A 19,848-nucleotide genomic window follows, 5' to 3' on the forward strand; every position below is an offset into this window, starting at 1 on the left:
ACTAGATTTATTGAATTTCAAGTCCCACCTGTGGCTGCCTTGGCAATGCCCCTGATTTACACACATATGAGAAAATAAAGTCACTTAAAACAACAAACACATGAAATAATAGGAAGCTTTTGATCATAGGTGTCAATATTATCAAATATATGCTCTTATTTCATGTTACTCCCCTTGGTGCACACTGTTCTCTAGACATACTGGATCCAAACTATTTTCTGAACTAGATAGTCCATCTCTCACTGCCATTCATTAGCATAATTTTTCTTCCAACCTTAAGACACTACCTATTCATCTCTCCCTCATTGAATTCTCCTCTTCTTTCAAATCTTAGTTAAAGTTCAATTATCTCTATAAAGTCCTTCATGATCCTCCCCACTACACCCTCAAATTGTTATTTCTCTACCCCTTCTCAATTTATTTTGTATGATAGTTACTTGTTAGGCTGTCCCTTGTGTTCTCCGAGGTTCAAAATGAATTCTTTACACTTTCTCTCAAAATCCAAAACCTTAAGTTAAAATGACTGAAAACTGCACTATTTTTTTTTTTTTGCTTTTTAGGCTCAAGGCAATGGGGTTAAGTGACTTGCCCAAGGCCACACAGCTAGGTTAATTATTAAGTGTCTGAGGCGGGATTTGAACTCAGGTACTCCTGACTCCAGAGCCGGTGCTCTATCCACTGCACCATCTAGCTGCCCCAAAACTGCACTATTTTTAAAGCTCATTTCTGAAGATGATTAATATGAACATCTAAAATCCCAAGACAATGAGGAATTTTCTGTTAAATTCTTTATAATATTTAAAAGACATTAAAATAAAAAAACAGCATAATTAATCAAAACTAAGATCATAATTATATTTCTCTAGCCTTTCATTGCCTATAAGTGTTGGTTTTATTCCCATCCGGACTATGTTAGAATGAAGCTCCTTAAGTTCAAAGTATGGCCTAGCTTATGAAGATTCAAGCCACTGGGATTTTTTTCATGGTCCCTACAAAAGAAATGTACTTTTTTTTCCCTTCCAACAAACTCATATCAAATGTTGCTTCATAAAAAAAACTACTTTGTTATCTTATGACCAGCCTTTGACCATAGTAAATATGACAATACTTACTAACTCTGTAGCCCAGCTTTTCAGCATGAATTCTTTTGGCCATGAACTGTCCTTCAATCAAAGCTCGGATCTCCATCTTTTTGGGGAAGTTTGATACCTGTATGAGAAAGAGAATAAAAGAAATAAAGTTTCTCCTACCATTAAGTTGGAGTTGAATTTTTTAAAAGAACACAACAGGGCAGCTCGTTGACACAGTGGATAGAGCACTGGTCCTAGAGTCAGGAAGACCTGAGTTCAAATGTGACCTCAGACACTTAAAACTTACTTAACTATGTGACCTTGGGCAAGTCACTTAACCCCCATTTCCTTGCAAAAAAAATAAAAAATGAACACAATAAACAAAGATCTGCAATCTCCAAGTTCATAACTACCCAAGTTCACAATTCAGCCAGACATACTCATCTTTCTCTTTATCTCTCTCTTCTTCCCACTCTTCTCCCACCTCTCTGTCTCACATATAAACACACTACTACTGGGTGCTAAATAGCAGAGTATAGACCAGATCTCTGGTTAACCCTCCAAACTGGTACATGAGAGAAAGTTTCTATTGCTAAATGAAAATTTTCTATTGTTTATACTCCGGCAACAACAGTTATTGCAGAACTTGCCTCAGAAATAACATCTACTTTGGGGAAAAGTAGAGGACAGAAATGAGTAAATTTATATACAAATTTCTATCTTTTCATTATCAGCAGTGATAACCATCTACTGTCTATCCCTGGGGAGAAAATTTAAATTAAGTCATTTTAGTTTCAAGTAAAGCTTTTTTAATTTGATAATTACATATTATAAAAGTAACCAAAGCATAAAAATCTAATACAAATTATTATATTTAGTACATAAATATTCTGTACTGACATTTCCCAAGTATTTATTAGATACATAAGCATCTGTCAAGTCCCTAAGTACATACAACGTACTGTCTTTTTCATAGCTTTTTGTGCCAATGACACTGTGATCTCTGATTTAAAGAGTGCTTCCGCTATTGGTGGAGACTGCAATCCATCCATATCGTGGCTTTTTATATCCTTCCATAAATCTTCTACAAAGGGCCCGCCTAACATCCTACAGCCTTCCTCTAGACTAGCTCTCTTGGGGAATGTTGTGGATATTGCCACTTTTTCTGGTTATGCATCCCTGGGATAGCTATTACACCACTTCTTAAAAGTAAGTCATCTTTTGACTATGAAAATCCAATTTAATTCCAAAAGTATTTCTGACCACTTCCTAAGTGCTTTATCTTGTGCAAAGCCCTGAATTAATTGATTCAGAGAAAATTGAGTGATGCTTTATAATACCATTTAATATAGTATTCTCTGCTGTCTCCTTACCATGCTGTCTGATGTCAGTATATCTTCCCCCTTTCCTTTCTACTGGATTCAGCCCCTCATACCTTCCCAAGTCCTAATATATCATTGTCTCCTCACCAGGCTACCTTGTGGGTCTCCCCACATTTCCCACACCTCTTTATGTGTTGTCTTCTCTATAATATGAGAGCTTCTAGGGAGTAAGTCATGTTTTCTTACTTATATGTAATCCCAGTGTTTATAGAAATTCTAGCAACTATTAAAGGTTTAATAAATTTGTTATCTACCTATCTGCCAACTCTGTCTATCTATATATCCATCCATCCATCCATCTATCCACTATCTACCATCTCTATATTAATCACCTATCCTCTATCATGTTGCTTTATCTGTTGATCATCAAACTATACTCTATACCATCTGTCTGTCTTATCTTTATCATCTATATCCATTTATCCTCTAGCTATGTCATCTATCCATCGTATATCTATTATCTATTTATATCTATCAATGACTATCTTCTATCTTTACCTATAATCTATACTCTATATTTATATCTATACTTTATATATCAGGGACAGCTAGGTGCTGCAGTGGATAGAGCACTGGCCTTGGAATCTGGAGGAGAGGAGTTCGAATTCAGCCTCTTGACACTTACTAGCTATGTGATCTTGGGCAAGTTACTTAATCCTGATTGCCCCGCAACCAGGACCATCTCGTCATTCTGATCCACATCTAGCCACTGGACCCAGATGGCTCTGGAGGAAAAAGTGAGGCTGGTGACTTAGTACAACATGCCCTTCACTCAAATTCAATTCACGTGCTTGTCATGGTTATCATCTCCCTGATGTCGTGGTCTTCTTCGAAAATGGAGAACAAAAACATTACTATCTAATCATCTATCTATAATCTATATCCTCCCCATCTTCTACCTGTATCCATCATCTATCTATCTGTCGATATCTATGTACTTGATGTTTAAACATGCTTAAAAAAAAATCTTAAAATTATAGAAAATGGTTGCAGAGGCCTGGAATTCTGTTGAAGCAGCAGAACTTAATAGGTAATTCAATCAAAATCAAATAATATCATTAAGAATGATTTAGGGTAAGTGATATTAGGGAAATTACAAACACTGGTCTGTACCTTCTGATTGTCTGCATTAAACCTGTGACGCCCACTGGTCTCTGGAGTAATTTCCATCACATCAAAATAAAAGCCTGTAACAGAGTCAAGAAAAGATTAGTTTTTGTATAGTCAAAAAACCAATAAATCAATTTCTTTATGATCCTAGAAAATTGATAAGTTGTAACTGAGCAGGAAAATGAAGCAAATATCTCTCCAGTAGTATTTCAAAGTGGTGACTTTCCAAAACTACACACCCTTGGAATCAGGCTTCTCCTTTTTTCTCAATAACTTGGCATCTGCCCCGCTGAGATCTGTTGATATGGGAGCATTCTTTCTGGTATCTCCGGAAGGACTCAATATTCCCTTGGGAATTAAGCCTAGATTGGGGATGAGATTCAAGAGGGATTAAAGGCAAGGCCACCTCTCTCCATATATTATGGTTATTAGAGGACTCAAGGACTCCTGGAGGGTACCAGTGACTGGGAGAAGGAGAAGATGGTGGTAGTGGTGGTGAAGGCAGTACATGTAAAGGATTGATCATTGGTGAAATCTTGCTGATTGCAAAATTCAGTGGCCTAGAGGGAAGAGGAGAGGGACTTCTCTACCTCAACTGTATTAAAAAACACATATTGATATTCCTCCTCTTCCATAGACCATCTGATTCACTAATATTTCTGAGAAAAATCCAGGGTTTCCTATAATGTCCAGATGTGGGGTCCAAAGGATTTGGTATAATCTCTCAGGATTTATAGTCTCTGTGGGAGTTGGCAAATCTAATGATCTAGCAGTTTTGACTCTAAGGGAGGTATCTAAATTCTCCTTGAGCTTCTGGAAAAATCATTCACATTGTCCAATGAAGGCTATAGTTAGTGAGATGGGCATGCTCAGCATATAAATGGCTCTGATAGGCAAGATGCACTGTGAAGCCACTTAGGCTGACCCATGGAATATGGAAAATAAAATAAAATAAAAATAAAAAACATTACTTATAGGATATTTTCTTTACACTCCTGTGAATGTGTGCATACTCATATATGAACACATATGTACACACACAAACATGCATATATAGGATAAATGAGAGGTACTATTTAGGACTTAAATCACTGCCTATAAGGTATGTCTAAGATAGGACTTGAAGCCTTCAGAACTTCAAATACTTTTTTTTTTGCAACGATTTTGGTTCCCTAGTGTCTGAGACAACCACTGTGGGTGTTTTATGATTCCTTAACATCTCCTTTTGGGGTTCCTATACTATCATGATCAATCTGGTCATTATAGAATCAAGTCTTTTATTAGGGAAGTCAGACAACCCAATCCACTGCAAGTGCCAATAATTAGACCAAAAAAAAAAAAAGTCAGACCTCAAGGTGAGAAAAAGATAATCTCTATCTGTGGTTAAGAAGGCCAGATCTAAGCTATGTTGGGGCTATAGATTCTCGTGGTAAAGACTAAGAACCCTTTCTCTAAATCATAATTTTAAAAATATAAAGAAAAAGTTATAAAGGAAATCAAATATACTGAATAGACAGTTATCAAAATATTAAAACAAACAAATTTATGGGCCCCAGGTTAAAAAAAACATGACCATAGACCCAATCAAGCAATAACTCTTTACATACCAGTAAATAACTCTCTAGCACTTATATCTTTACTCTAAATTTCTGTCAGGAACAAAAATCATAAAACAACATGGATAAATGATGCATGTAGGTAAAGCATTAGACAGCCCACCATGGGCCAACAATCTTTCAGACACACTACAATGGAAACACATACTGCACACATCTGGAGACTTCAAATATCCCATACCATGTCCATGCCAGAAGAGATTATTTGCCAGTAGATGTAGCCCATAGTAAAGGAACAGTCATTGTTCCTATTTTTCCCATGCTCCAAAGGAATCATAAAGTCCAGAAAACTGCAGATCCCCAAAGTCAATGGTCTATTTTTTCCTCTAATGCTTTATTCACAGAATGGAACAGTGTAAATATTTACCAACAATGCCTTAATATGTGCTGTCCCAGAAAACTGGAACGTGAATGTGAGTAGAAAAAGACTGCTTTAGAAAAATGGGTCAAGTTAAAAGCCAGGAAAAGTTCTGATAATAAATTGACTGAATGGTGAAATGTAGGTGGCTATTTTTACTTTTTCTCCATATTTAATAACTTCCCTCTAGTCAAAATTGTCTCCTATCATTCTCCAAGCATATGTGCCCATTTCTGTGTTCCCTCTCTTCTCTGTCCTACCTCTGCTAGCTCCACCAATGCTACCTCTATCTTCTAAGAAGTCTCCTTGATGTATCCTAATCCCAAACTAAAGACATCTTTCCCTCTTCTGAGATTCCTCCCTTATTTTACTTTTCATATCAAACTTTCACATTTTACCTGGAATTATAGTTATTTGTGTACATGTCTTCTATTCTCCACTGAAATGGAATCCTTCTAAAAGAAAGAAATGGCCTTCATAAAAAGTTAGCTTGGCTTCCTCAAGAAGCAACCATGCTAATACCATTACTGGGTCTACACCCTGAAGAGATTATAAAAAGGGGTAAAAAACATCACTTGTACAAAAATATTCATAGCAGCCCTGTTTGTGGTGGCAAAGAATTAGAAATTGAGTGAATGTCCATCAACTGGGGAATGGCTTAATAAACTGCGGTATATGTATGTGATAGAACACTATTGTTCTATTACAAACCAGGAGGGATGGGAATTTAGGGAAGCCTGGAAGGATTTGCATGAACTGATGCTGAATGAGATGAGCAGAACCAAAAGAATATTGTACACCCTAACAGCAACATGGGGGTGATGATCAACTTTGATGGACTTGCTCATTCCATCCGTGCAACAATCAGACACAATCTTGGTATATCCACAATGGAGAATACTATCTGTATCCAGAGAAAGAATTGTGGAGTTTGAACAAAGACCAAAGACAATAGCCTTTAATTTAAAAAAACCGTTATCTTATGTAATTTTGCTGTCTCTTATACTTTATTTTTTCCTTAAGGATATGATTTCTCTCTCATCACATTCAACTCAGATCAATGTATACCATGGAAACAATGTAAAGGCTAACACTGCCTTTTGGGTGGGGGGAGGGAAGCAAGATTAGGGGGAAAATTGTAAAATTCAAAATAAATAAATAATTTTTTTAAAAAATCAGAATTGGCCAAATAGAAAAAGAGACAGTAAAGTTTACTGAAGAAAATAGTTCCAGAAAAAATATAATTAACTCTTTTGACATGGTAACATGTTATATTGGTGGGGAAAAGGGATTATGACAGACAAACCATCATTTCCTTTTTTTTTTAAGTTTTTTTTTCTTTTTTGTAAGGCAAACAGGGTTAGGTGGCTTGCCCAAGGCCACACAGCTAGGTAATTATTAAGTGTCTGAGACCGGATTTGAACCCAGGTACTCCTGACTCCAGAGCCGGTGCTTTATCCACTATGCCACCTAGCCACCCCTCATTTCCTTTTTTTGATAGGGTTCCTAAAGAGTGAACATAGTTTAGCTAAATTTCATCAAGGCATTTGACGAGGTCTCTTGTGCTATTCTTGTAGATAAGATGAAGAGATGTGCATTGGGTTATAGTACAATTATATGGCTGTTTACAGATGAAACTGGAGACCCACAGAGAAGTCAGGCATGTGTTTGTGCTTGTCAGTTCAACAATTCAACCCAATAAACACTTTTCAAATACTTACTATATGTTAATCACTGTGCTAAGCACTGGAAATACAAATAACAAAAAAGATATGTTCTGTCTTCAAGGAGCTTGCAATCTAATAGGGAAAGCCTTAGAAGGAGGTCTTTGAGGCAAGTTCTCCAGATATTTGTCCTTGAATCTAAGCTGTCTAATATTTTTATAAGTGGCTTGAATCAGACATAGAGGACATGCTAATTAAATTTTCAGATGATGCAAAACTAGAGACATTTAACATACAGGATGGCATAAGGCTCCAAAAAAGTCCAATAGGCTAGAATGTTTGGCCAAATCTAATAGGGTGGTGTGACATAGTTAAAAAGGTTAAGTCTTAAACTTGGGTACCAAAAGAGTAACTTCAAGAATACAAGAAGGGAGAGGAATAGATTGTAATTCTTCTTAAAATGATTTGAGAATTTTATTTGAGTTACACAAAACATGAATGAATACTACAACATTGATGTAAAAAAATACTGATTCAGTGATTGGCTACATAAAGAGAGTCCCAGGGTTCTGACCTAAGCAAGTGACAATTCTACTACTCTCACCCTGGTCAGGCCCATTTCATGAAGAATATAATTATAGATTATTTCCCTACACATATTCTACAGTCTAGCCAAATTGTTCTTCTGTGTTTCACATGCAAAGCACTCCATCTCTCATCTCTTTACCTTCATATAGGCAGTTACCCATGCCTAAAGCACACTTTCTCCTCACCTCTACCTCACAATGGAGTTTCCTAGTTACTTTCAAACTTCGGTCAAGTAATGCATCTCGGCCTTTGAAACCACTCCTGCTCCTCCAGTAGTTGGACTTTGTCCCAAAATTTTCCTTGCATTTGCTTTGTATATACTCATTTCCCACATTAGAATTTGAGTTCCTTAAGCTCAAGTGTTTTTTCATTTTTTACTATCTATCCCTAGTATCTGGTGCAGAGTAGTTACTTTAAAAAGGCTTATTAGATGATTAACTGACATTAGTGAGCTGAGTAATATAGAAAGAGAGTAACTAATATGATAAAAAGTCTTGAGATCATTCAATAAGCAGAATGGTTAAAATAACTGGAGGAAAAAGGGTGGTTAGCCTATAGAAAAGGCTTAAGGGTGACATGAAAGGTATCTTTAAATACCTGAGGGTACATATGGAAGAAAAACTTCAATTTGCTCTTTTGGAGCTCAGAGAATAGAATGAAGTAATGAGTAGAAGTTTCGAGGACGAAAATTCACCTTGATTTAAGGAAAAGACTTATTCAAAAGTGCCTTGGGAGGTGATAGATTCCTTCTCATCAGTAGCCTTCAGGCTAAAGTTGAAAAATCACTTGTTGGTGATTTTTGAGTACAATTCCTAATCGATTATGGTTGTCTTCTTTTCTGTTTCTGAGTTTTCACATGTTGGGGGTTTTTGGTGGGTTTTTTTTTAACTTTTTTTTTGCAAGACAACAGGGTTGTGACTTGCCCAAGTTCACACAGCTGGGTAATTATTAAGTGTCTGAGGTCAGATTTGAACTCCTGACTCTAGGACTGGTGCTCTATCCACTGTGCCACCTAGATACCCCTTTTTAACTCTTCTTAATACCTAACAGAACTAGACAAAGTAAATGCTGAATATATATTTATTGAATGAATGATTCAATCAAACTGTATTGAATAACAATTCATAGAGTTTGATATATACACCAGAGATTTAAACATAAAAAGAATGCTTTTATTTCTTAAATTAGACTTTCTATGGAAAATTTATGGGAAAATATGGAAAAGAATTACATGATGAAATGAGAAGGGGTTGAGATTTGCATTGGTTGAGGCAGTTCTCACACTAATGAAATCTCAGACCCATCAAACTATCATTGGAATTGAAAACACAACAAATTGTTTGAATTAACCTGAGACGACTTTTAATTTTCTGAATGTATTATGTTATGGAGGTAATGTTTGACTTTATATCTGAACATAATTGACTAGACTATGTGGAATGAACATGACTCAACCCATGAGACCTCCCATATTACAGAGCTAATAGATATATGCAATCAGTGATAGAACACACCTTTTATTCAAAGCCAATTGATTCTCTATTGAATTTCCCATAATAGTTATTCCAAACTTTTTCCACCCTCCTCAAACCCCTGCTCCACATATTCCTCAGTAATCTCCTCAGTGAATAGCTTCTCTTATTATTCTGAGAGGATGCAAGTCTTCTAATCTGAGTTTCCTCACTCAAATTCTATTCTCTCCCTTTCAAAATTTCTTTCTTCTTCTTCTTTCCTCCCCTCAACCTTCCTGCCTGTGTGAGGAAGAAATGACTCTGCTCTCATTCTTGCCCAAGTTATCTTCCTTCCAGGCAGCCTTAAAAACCTTATTTCATTGATTTTTCATTTTTTATTTTTCTTCTATTTTAATATCTTCCTATTGACTCCATCTACCATCAATAAACATTTTTGGTTTCTCCTATACTCAAAAGTTAATTTTTAAAAAATTTGTTCCAAAAGGGAATATACATAAGCTACATACATAGACATATTTAAGAGTCAGAAGGGCCATTAGAGATCATTTAATCCAATAGTTTTATTTTACAGATGAAGAAACTCAGGCCCAGATCCCAGAAAGATTATGTGACTTGCTCTTGGTCACACAGGTAATAAATTACAGAGCCAAGATTTGATCCCAGGTTAGGATTAAAAGGGGGGCCTTTAAATCTAGATGCTCAATAAATTTCTAGAAAGGATAGTCTGCTTTCACTGAGGTCTTCCCTTTTTCACCAACCACTAACTACTAAATCCCTTGTAATCTGGCTTTTGTTTCCACCTAAAAATGGATTGTGCACATCAGAAGTGCTAAGTAAATATGCTTTTAATTGAATTGACTATTGCATGCTCAGAACCCAGAATCTTTGATAGGAATAATCCAATCTCCAATAGATATTTTACAAATTATACAGATCAGATTCCTTAAACAACTTCTTGATGTAAAAATCAAATATGAAATGAAGCATTTCTCTTAAATGAAATAAGGCAGGAATTTCCCATTAATAGAGTGACTTTCACATCACATACATTTTGTTCTTTGTCCTTCATTCTCGAAGAGGACCATGACATCAGGGAGGGGATGCCATGAAATGCAAGTGAATTTGATTTAAGTGAGGGGGCACTGTACAAAGTCACTTTCTCCTCTGGAGATGGACTCAGTGACCAGGTAGGGATCAGGATAACCAGAGATGCAGTGAAAGACTCTGGCCTTTTTAAGCTAAGGTCTTTATCTGAGGTAGTGATAAAGGATAAGAAAGTGAAGCAAAGAATGGCTACTTTTACCTAGTCAAAAAATAAATAGATCAATAAATAATATGCATATTTTTAAAAAAGAATCATATATTCTAGTCTCTTTTCAAAAACTTGGTGTGGCAATGACAATTTAGGCTTTTTTCCCCTTTGTACAGAATAGGAGCCTACCACAATGCCAGCAATAATGAAGGCAATTAATAAATGTTTCTTGGTTGGTAGATTGATAGAATGCAAAAATCCCACAGCTGAAAGACATCTCAGAGGCTTTCTAGGCAATCCCATATCTGATTAAAAATTCCCAATCATACTCCCCTTTAGTGATCATCTATGTTTTGCTTAAGATTTCTAATGACAGGGGCAGCTAGGTGGCGCAGTGGATAAAACACTGGCCCTGGAGTCAGGATTATCTGGGTTCAAATCCGGTCTCAGACACTTAATAATTACCTAGCTGTGTGGCCTTGGGCAAGCCACTTAACCCCATTTGCCTTGCAAAAACCAAAAAAAAATTTCTAATGACAGTGAATCCTCTAAGTTGCAGCCCCATGCACTTTGGTGCTTTAACTGTTAGGTAGTTTTTCCATTCAATGATATGAAGTCTACCTCTCTGCAGATAGCACCCATTGTTCCTCGTTCTCCCTTCTAGGGCAAAGCAGTGTCAGTCAAATCCTTTTGTCATTTGATAGTCTTTGGCACATGGAAAGCAATCCTGTTCCCCTGTCTTCTCTTCCCCAGGCTAAACTCATATTTTTCAAAATATTCTTATGTGCCTTCAGTAGTCCAATTGTCTTCTTCTAAATGTTACCTTGCCTAAGATCTGCATCAGGAAATAAAGTACTCCAGGTATGGTTTGAATAGGGTGGAGCTCTACAGAGCTTTCACTTCTAAAATTGTATTTGCTTTTTTTCCTGCCAAGTCTCACTGCTGACTTCTACTAAACTAGCAGTCATCTAACAGGTCTAATCTAATATAGAAGGAGAGTTTCCCAATGACAACTAAGATATCTAGTTGCCAAATTCTTTCTCCTGATACAGAAAGAAAAAGCCAGTAAGAAACACACTTTATTGATACTCTGATATCATCACAATGAAAAATCCTCCACTGTATTAGAAGAACCTTAGACTTCTGAAGAGAACTGCAGGAAGACCTTAAAGAAAAAAGACCCAAACAAAACACACTGAAATCTCTTTCATACTATCCCATAGGGTCCTCTTGAGTCCTCTACATTCAACATGAACTATTTAGTCTCAGAAAATTTAGCTCTTAAAAGAGCCCCAGGAGTTCTGTCTTCCCTCCAAAGAACATACCCAGATTTCCACAATTTCCAATTTCAGTGGATCTTAGAGCTATGGAGAACTCATCCCAGGAGCCTGAAGCTGCTTCGTCTCTGACCTTTTCTCTCATCAGAGATCCATTCTTAAAGCTAGAGAAAGAAAAAATGTTAAATTTTAAAATTAGTTTCACTCCCCAAAGAACTGATCAACATTAATATAACTAGAACATCTTCTTAAAGCACCCCAAAATCAGATGCTCTTCTTCCAAATATCCAAACTCAGTAAAGCCCAATTTTCTCTAATAAAGTATCAAGCAATGAGGCAAAGAAATATTTATCGAGCATCTGTTACTCTTGTGAAGTAGAAATCGTATGCATTTCTGCCACATGGAAATATGGATATTGCTATATTAAGGTACAAATATATGAACTTTAGAGATAGGATCATTAGAGCATACAATTTAGATTTGGAATGGTCCCTGGAGATCATACTAGGGAAAAATGAAGTGACTTATCCAAGAAGACCAGAATTCTAGTCTCAGCTCTGCAAGTGTCTGACTTTGTGACTTCAAACATCAACAATTGCTAGCATTTATATAGTGCTTTAAGATTTACAAATTACTTTACAAATATTACCTAATCCTCCCAATTACTCTGAGAGGTTGGTGTTAATGTTGTCCCCATTTTACAGGAAGAGAAACCTGAAGCTAAGAGAGGTTAAATGACTTAATCAAGGATTACAGAACTATTAAGGGTCTCAGGCAGCATTTGAATTTGGATCTTCCTAACTCCAAGTACATTGCTCTATTTTCTATACCACCTGTCTTCACAAGGCACATCGCTTCTCTGGAACTCAGTTTCCTCATACAAGAGGGTTGGATAAAATGGTTCCTAAGATCCCTTCCAGCCCAAAATTCTATAATTTATATTTGTGGCATTTGATCTGAGCCTTCCAGCTGAGCCTAAGAGAACAATTGAAAGGTTGTCCCTTAATACCTTTATTCTTTCCTTTATTCCTCTTTTATTCCTTCCCTCCTGTCTTTCAATGTCCTAAGGTATCCCTTACCCATTCAGTGATTTACCCCCAAGTAGAGCAGGGGTTAATGTCATTTTCCCCTTTGTATCCTGTATCTCTTACAGAGTGACACAGAATAAATATTTTATATATTGAACTTAACTGAATTCAGCTTAGGATATTCTTAGTCATCTCTCTTTGGATCAGTCAAGTTAATTTTATATACCTGCTAATAGAACAGAATGGATGGAAAATCACAGTTGAAGAATCAGTCCTATCTGATCAGCTTTCAGGGTCTGGAGCTCTGGAACTTAAAGAAATGGAGATAGATTTTACATGGAACTACAGGATGCCCCATTAGTGGAGCAACTGTAATGTGCAGTTCACCTGGGAACTCATTCTTTGATGTTATGTGGCATCTATGACCTCTGTGAGAGTTGCAGTATATGGCAAAGGGCACAGAGAAACACCCTTCAAGTCAGGAAAACCAAGGTAAAAGTTTTGCCTCTAATACACAGTAGTTGTATGGACCTGTATAGTAGTAATACATAGTAGTTGTATGGCACTTCTTGGTGCCCCAGGCAACTCTCTAAAGATATAAATTTCAGACTAGATGTTAAAATACATGAGTGGAGGAAGTTTCCACATATTGTTCCCCTAGCTGGTAAAATAAGTGCACCCTGAGAAAGAAAGAAGGGAGGGAAGGAAGAAAGGAAGGAAGGAAGGCAGGCAGGCAAGATCAGAAAGCCTTTTCTTTTGACCTTTTGTACATTGTCCTGATAGGACATTATATGGTATTGTACCTATGACATCTACTTTGCCTGACTGTATGCAAACCTGACTGGATAGGAGATGTATTGTAACTTGCCCTATGATCTTACATATGACCTCTTGATTTTGTCTAAAGTATATGAATCTGATACAAGGTATCATATATTATATTTGGCAGGTGACAAAAATTAGGTCTATGGAATGCAACTTGGCTCTATGTACTATGTATACTACTTCTGTACAGGGTTTGCATACCTGGGTCAACTGCCTGCAATTAGAATGGAGATGCTGAGCACAATGTGCTGGCATATATAGTGTGCATTTGGGATAGTTACCTAGGGACAATATTATAGAATAAGTATTGAATGTATTGCCTGTGTGATTAGCAGGGACTGCAAATTTGTGTCTTGGGAAGGATGTAAGGAATCTATTTCCAGAATACATAAGGATCAGGGGAAGGTGGTCAGAAGATCTATCTAAAGAATAATCAGAACACGACCCTGAAAACTATGAGGCCGAGTGGAAGAGGCTCAGGTGGCCAGGAATGACATAACTGAAGGTCAAGCAATGACACTACCAATGAAATGGGCAGTTGAGAGGAGGCAACATAACTGGAGAGTAGAACAGAAGGTACAACTAGAGAGATTGGTGACAAAAAGCAATAGGCAAGAGTGAGAGGCAAGGCAATCAGAGGCTTCAACGGAAGCAGCACAATTGGACATAGCAACCATGTGGAATAGTGTCTACTAAAATATATAGGGTAGAGACAGTTAAGGTAAGATGGGAAAGGAAGTGATTGAAATTTGATTGGCTGTTCCTGCCAGATTGGAAACACAAGGAGCTTAATTTGAGAGAAGACTAGCACTCCCAAGAGATGTTAGGAGTAGAACCCCCATTTGGTATAGGCATCTAGGTGGCATAGTGGATAGAGTGCAATGCTGGGCCTGGAGTCAAGAAGACTTTTCTTCTTGAGTTCAAATTAGGCCTTAGACCTGTGACACTGAGAAGTCACTTAACCCTCTTTGCCTTAGTTTCCTCATTATTTCCTCCAGTGATCTAGAGAAGGAAATGGTAAAACTATTCCAGCATCTTTGCTAAGAAAACCCAATGGGGACATGACTGCAATGACTAAACAACAAAAACTCACTTGATATGGTTGCCAAGAATTAAACTGCAACTTAATTTTTTTTTTAATTTTTCTTTGCTATCCTACTTTGTAAATGTCATTTTTAGTTATGATCTCACACATTTCAACTTGGTATGATCTGACTGGTCTGGGCTACCTTTGTATGGGTGAATAAACCAAAGAAAGTGATTTGAGACCTTCCCTACAAGTGAACCTGGTCCCCATTAACTCAGAGCTTCTGACCTTTAGAGTGTAAGAGTATTAGTAGTTATTTACTCAGTCATTCCAAGCATATTTATCCTGTACTTACTATAAAGCAAAGGGCTGTATTAGCCAGTAGCTTAATACATAAGATTAATATGTATGACATATATCAGATTGCATACCCTTTCAGGGACAGGAGAGAAAAGAGAGAGAGGAAAAAGAATTTAGAATTCAAAATTTTATTTCATTTTTAAAATTATTTTCATTTTTAATAGTATTTTTCCAAGTACATGTAAAGATAGTTTTCAACATTCATTTTTTGTAAAATTTTGAGTCACAAATTTTCTCCATCCCTTCCTTCCTTCCCCCTTCCCCAAGACAGCAAGCAATCTGATATAGGTTATGCATGTGCAAAAAGAATTTTTAATGACTGTTGAAAATCTGTACATGTAATTGGAAGGAATGAAATACTATGTTTAAAAAAAAAGCATAAGGTTAATAAGATATATTTTTGTCCTCAAGAAGCTGACACACCACTAGCGTTTATGAGATACATGGGATGGAAATGATACAAATGAGCATTCTGTACCTGTCTTGGGTACTGTACCATTTTTTAACCTGGTTATTTCTGTATCATCTTTTTTTTAAATTTTATTTAAGGCAATGGAGTTAAGTGACTTGCCCAAGGTCACACAGCTAGGCAATTATTAAGTGTGTGAGGTCAAATTTGAACTCAGGTCCTCCTGACTCCAGGACCAATGCTCTATCCACTGTGCCACCTAGCTGCCCCTATTTCTGTATCATCTTAAAGGGCATTCATTTTATCAAATCTCCTAATCTTAAAGATTTTGTGTATTGGGTTTCAACACAATTGAACAGAATAATGAAAGTGAATCTGCTGTTTTAAGACACTGAAATATAAAGAACCTACCACAAAAGGGCCATGTATTCTTGAGAATTAACAGGATTACAGAAGATGTGGCCTTCTAAAGCAGGGGTGGGCTCCTTGATCCAGAGAAACAGCGTATCACTGGTGCCAAGGCTGACCTAAGCAATAAGAAAGCATAATGAAAATAACAGTAAACTTCTTCCACAGAAAGTGTGTGCAAGGAAATTAAGACCACTGTGAAAAATTACTTGTTTTTAAATAGAACCTTACTTTTAAGTCAGTAACCTTACTTTTAAGATCAGAGCATGATCTCAGCTTCTCACCCTATAAATTATAGCCTTATCTTTCCTATTCTTTGCTTTCTCAGCCCTTGAACCCTTCACATACACACAAATACACAAACTCATGAACTGTCAGAGCTGCAAATTCATCTTAAATGCCATAAGATCATTGATTTAGAGCTGGGAAGAACTTTTCTGACTATCTAATCCAATCACCCCATTTTACACAAGGAAATTAGATTAAGTGATTTGCTCAAAGTCACAAAGGTAACAAGTAAAGCTATAGGCTTGTTCTCAGGGCCTTGGACTTCAGAATAAGTACCCTTTCTACTACAGAATGTTGTCTGTACAGAGACTACAGGACACCCTGTCCTGGAAGGTGAAGAGTTGGAATTCCTAACCAGGAGTATATTAATGTTCTTTAAATACATATTTTGATGCCTGTATTTCAACAAAATTGGTTTCCCTTATAATACCAGGTATTTGGGGTGGCTAGGTGGCACAGTGGATAAAGCACTGGCCCTGGAGTCAGGAGTACCTGGGTTCAAATACGCTCTCAAACACTTAATAATTACTTAGCTGTGTGGCCTTGGGCAAGCCACTTAACCCCATTTGCCTTGCAAAAATCTAAAAAAAAATTATAATACCAGGTATTTTATTTTATGGATTTAAATAAAAACATTATTCAGAGAATGGGTCAATGGGCTGCACTAGACAGCCAAAGGGATCCATGGCATAAAAATGTTAAGAATCCTCACTTTAGGATTAGATGGGAGGGTACATGGCCTCTATGGTCCCTTTGTAGTTGGAGATTTTATGGTTCCATGGCTCTATGATTCTAACATTCTATAATTTTATGACTCACACTGGACAACTATGAAAAGGTAGAAGACACAAGTTAGAAAGGCACACTGCCAGAAATTCTGTAGGTATTCATTTAGCAAATGAAAACAACTTTCCTTAAAAATAGGGTGTTATTTTCTAACAGACAATTACACTAATTCAGGACAATATTTCTCTCTCCTCTATGTTATCTTCTCTCTCTACTTCTGGCTTTTCCCCTCCCTTCCCTCCCTTCCTCCTTCATTTCTGTCTCTCTCTCTCTCCCCTTTTTTCTTTCCCTCTCCCCTTCTTTCCATCCTTTCCCTTCTCTCTCTCTCCCTCTCTCTTTTTTCTTTCCCTCCCTCCATCCTCCCTCTTTCTTCCTCTGTCTCTGTCTCTCTCTTTCTCTCCCCCCCTCACTCCCTGCCTCTCTCCCTTCCTCCATTCATTCCCCCCCATTCCTCCCTCTCTCACTCTCTGGGACCCCATACTCTCCTTCACACAATAAGGCAATGCTAGAAGACTTGGCAGCCTATAAGTGATATCTCAGTGTGCAGATGCCCCTCCCTTCACTCCCTACTTCTGAATGGGATCCAGAGAGAAACCTTTGGGAAACATACTCCTGCTTTGAGAAACAAATGTGATGAATTCCTTTATGAATGAACAGGTATTAATTGAATGATGTTCATTATAACAAATAAAACTTACTGCAATGTCACCTTCTTCCAGTCTCATTCCAGCTAATGATGCTGAAAAGATAAAAAGGAGTCTTTGTTTAATCAATAAATCAGCACACAGCCACATCATCATCATCATCATTATTATTATTGTTACAATTAACAAACCAATACAAGAGACATTTATTAAGTGCTTCCTGTGTACAGAATAAGGGCTCATAAGCAAACAGTTTGAATAATTCTCACCAATGGGAAAGGAAGACTCTTTCCTCCCAAGCACTGATTGAGTAATATTGTTCAAGTCTGCCTCCTTGGAACCCAAATAGAATTCCCCCTATGGGAATGAGAAGAAGCTGTGGAGCATCCCTGTGCTGAATGAGATACTTATATGCTTCCATATAATCAAGTATAATCTAATGGGTGAATAACTCTGAATCTTTCATTTGTCACAGGAGGAGGCACTAACAAAATAACATAGAATAATCCCACAATTAGAAATGAAATTTCATCAGAAAACAACTGAAGGGTCTCCATGATTTGTTTAGAGATGTAGAAAAACCTAGGGTCTCTGCAGTCTATATCTCCTTCCTAACTCCAGAGGATGGTCTACCTTGCCTAGGCTAAAACTTCCACATATAGTTTATCTCTCCTACTTTCACCCCAGCTTACTGGTCCAGATCTGATCTGATGGAGCAACTATAGATAGTGCTCTCCTCCAACCTTCTTCTCAAACCAAGGGCTCTACCAATGGAAGGCCTATGGGTTTCCTCCCATAAGATAAGGGAGTGTGATCATTATCTGGGCAGGAAAGTGAAAGGCCTTTATTACCTGCCCTACTCCCACCCGAGACCCTAAGTCACCATCATGTGACAAAACAATATATCCTCAGGATACCAGGATCAATGAGGTGGCACAGAGGAAAGAGCACTGAGTCTGGAATCAGAAAGACCTGAGTTCCAACTCAGCTTTAGGCATTTACTAGATAAGTTACCCTGAGCAAGTCAATGAACTTCTGTCTGTCTCAGTTCCCTAACATATAAAATGGGAATAACAATAGGACCTCCCTCCCAGAGTCAAAAGAGGAGTATCAGGTGAGGCAATATTTATAAAACAGAGTGATAGGTATCATAGAAATGCTAGCCATGAGGAACTACTACCACTATTACATCTATACCACTACTGCCACTACTACTACTATCACTACTACCACCACCACCACTACTATTACTACAACTTTACAAATATCTATAGCTTTAGCATCACTGAGCCTTTCTATCTTCCTTGAAGCTAAGCCCTCCTATAATATATTGTCTTCTCCAAATAGGACCTGTGCTCCCTGAAAATAAGCAGGTAATAATTCTTCATGTATTCATTAATTTGTCTCCCCTCCCTTTTCCTCCAGGGGCTTACCCCAACAGTCATATCCCTATCTCTTTCATCTTCAACCTCTCTTTCTCAATTGGTTCCTTTCCCTCTGCAAACAAATATGCATATGTATACCTTTTCCTAAACAAGCCTCTCCTTGATACTATTATTTCCTCTCTCCTCTCCTCAGTGCCAAATTTCTAGAGTTTTTAAAAATATATTCAGAGTCTCTACATCTCCACCATTCACTTCATATCTCAGCTTAGTCTCTTGTAATATAGTTTCCATTCTTACTACTTTACTGAAACCTCTTTCCAGTATTGCTAATAGGATCATTGCTTAAATTAAATTACTTTTTTTCATCCTTTATTTTCATTTATTCCTTCCTTCCTTTCTTCTCCTTTCTGCAACATCTGACACCATTGATTAGATCTATATTGATATATCCTCTTCCTTTCCATAGCACTGAATTTTCCTCACAACTCCCTAATCATTCCTTTTATCATCAACAGGCTTTTCTTCCTTTTCCTCCCTCCCATCTCCCAAATGAAGGTTTTCCCCCAAGATTCTGTCCTAGGCTTTCTACCCTCAACTCTATTATTATTATTTTTCCATTTCCAGGCTTTTAATCATCACCTTTATAGAGGTGATTGATGAAATCTATATCTTTTGTACATTAATATAACTCTCGGTAGAGTTGTGAATTCACCCAGTCATTCTGAAAAGCATTTTGGAACTACTCCCAAAAAGTCATCAAACCTTGGACTAATAATACCACTCCTATGTCTCAAAAAGAAAGAAAAAATATCTACATGTATCAAAATGTTTATATCATCCATACTGGTGAAGAATTGGACATTAAGGGAATGTCTATCAACTGAAGAACAGATGACCA

The 19,848-nt window shown here is 37.1% G+C and overlaps 1 protein-coding gene across 3 annotated transcripts in view; it reads right to left on the reverse strand.

Annotated features, from left to right (window-relative positions):
• XYLB (xylulokinase) overlaps positions 1 to 19,848 on the reverse strand; it is a 242,555-nt gene that overhangs the window by 110,017 nt on the left and 112,690 nt on the right. For all 3 annotated transcript variants that reach the window (XM_074198327.1, XM_074198329.1, XM_074198328.1), the window contains 5 exons: positions 17,620 to 17,660; positions 15,851 to 15,966; positions 11,838 to 11,953; positions 3,566 to 3,639; positions 1,113 to 1,209 (listed from right to left, as the gene is read on the reverse strand). In XM_074198327.1, coding sequence (XP_074054428.1) covers positions 1,113 to 1,209; positions 3,566 to 3,639; positions 11,838 to 11,953; positions 15,851 to 15,966; positions 17,620 to 17,660 — 444 coding nt within the window. The remainder of the gene's footprint in view (positions 1 to 1,112; positions 1,210 to 3,565; positions 3,640 to 11,837; positions 11,954 to 15,850; positions 15,967 to 17,619; positions 17,661 to 19,848) is intronic.

This window comes from Macrotis lagotis, chromosome 8 (assembly GCF_037893015.1).
Source record: "Macrotis lagotis isolate mMagLag1 chromosome 8, bilby.v1.9.chrom.fasta, whole genome shotgun sequence".
NCBI classification, from domain to species: Eukaryota; Metazoa; Chordata; class Mammalia; order Peramelemorphia; family Peramelidae; genus Macrotis; species Macrotis lagotis.